Genomic DNA, 1,081 nt, shown 5'->3' with positions numbered 1-1,081 from the left:
AGGGTCTCCAGCGCTGTGGGGGGCAGCCAGTCCTGCCAGGCCTCGGCCATGGCGTTGTAGAGCCAGGCCGAGGACTGGTTCCCGTGGACGTAGGGCGGGGGGAAGGCATTGACAGGGGTGGCCTCGTGGTTGCCCACGGCGGGGTACACGGGCAGGCTGCCCAAGTGCTTGCGCAGCAGCCCCGTGACAGTGCGCAGCGCCAGCAGCTGGTCCTCGCGGCGCTGCTGCCAGACGTCGTGCGCCGGGATGTCTCCGGTCCAGTACACGGCGTCGAAGGGCGGCGTGGTGCCGCGCAGCTGCGCCAGCAGCGCCTCAATGGTGTGCAGCGGCAGGTCGCACTTGCTGTACTCGCCCCAGTAGCCAGCGCCGCCGGGGGCCGTGCGTGCGGCACCGCGGCAGCACAGCGGGTCGCGGCAGGCAGGCTCACTGCCCGGCACGTAGTGCCGGTCCCAGTGGAGGTCGGTGAGGAAGAGGAGGCGGGCGGTGGGGGCGCCGGGCGGCGGGGGCACGGGCGGGCGCACGGGCGGCTTGGGGGCGGCGGGCAGCGTGACGTTCCAGTCGGCGTAGATGTCCCAGTGGCCGCAGCCGCGGCCCAGCAGCAGCCCGCAGGCCTCGCCGGGGCGCAGCACGGAGCGGGCCCACGCCGACACCACGTCCTGCTGAAAGAGCTGCACGGCCTGCCGGCAGATCTCGGGGCGCGCCAGCCGCAGCTCCTGGCACACGCGCACCGCCACGCGCCCCACGCGCGCCACGTTGGGCTCCAGCTGCAAGGCAGGGGCCGGGGCTCGGGGCTGCTGGGGGGCAGCGCCGCCGCTCCCCGGCCTGCGCAGCCGGCGACTGGCTCCCTCCTGCCCCGGCCTCTCCCTGTCCTTGTCCCTGACCGTCCCTGTCCCGGCCCGTGGCCCCTCCTGGCGCGTCCCCGCTGTCCCCAGCGCCCGTCGTGACTCACGACGCGCCCGGGCCTGACCCCGGCCCTGTCCCCGGCCCTGTCCCTGTCCCCAGCCCTGTCCCTGGTCCCGGCCCCGGCCCTGTCCCCGGCCCCGGCCCTGGCCCCGTCCCCGGCCCCCGCCCTGCCGCATCA

At 76.2% G+C, this 1,081-nt stretch overlaps 1 protein-coding gene across 1 annotated transcript in view; it reads right to left on the bottom strand.

Moving 5' to 3' along the window:
• The window catches only part of SMPD1 (sphingomyelin phosphodiesterase 1), a gene marked incomplete at its 5' end in the record, with an annotated part of 3,728 nt that extends 2,700 nt beyond the window's left edge, over positions 1-1,028 (bottom strand). Inside the window, one exon of the mRNA XM_085316593.1 lies at positions 1-1,028. Within this exon, the coding sequence (XP_085172719.1) occupies positions 1-1,028 (1,028 nt within the window).
• Between the last annotated feature and the right edge of the window lie 53 nt (positions 1,029-1,081).

This window comes from Rhea americana, unplaced genomic scaffold (genome assembly GCF_003343005.1).
Source record: "Rhea americana isolate MKP2758 unplaced genomic scaffold, rheAme1 scaffold_472, whole genome shotgun sequence".
In the NCBI taxonomy this organism is placed as follows: domain Eukaryota; kingdom Metazoa; phylum Chordata; class Aves; order Rheiformes; family Rheidae; genus Rhea; species Rhea americana.
Note: the sequence above shows the minus strand (reverse complement) of the source record. Positions and strands in the feature narration are given on the sequence as shown.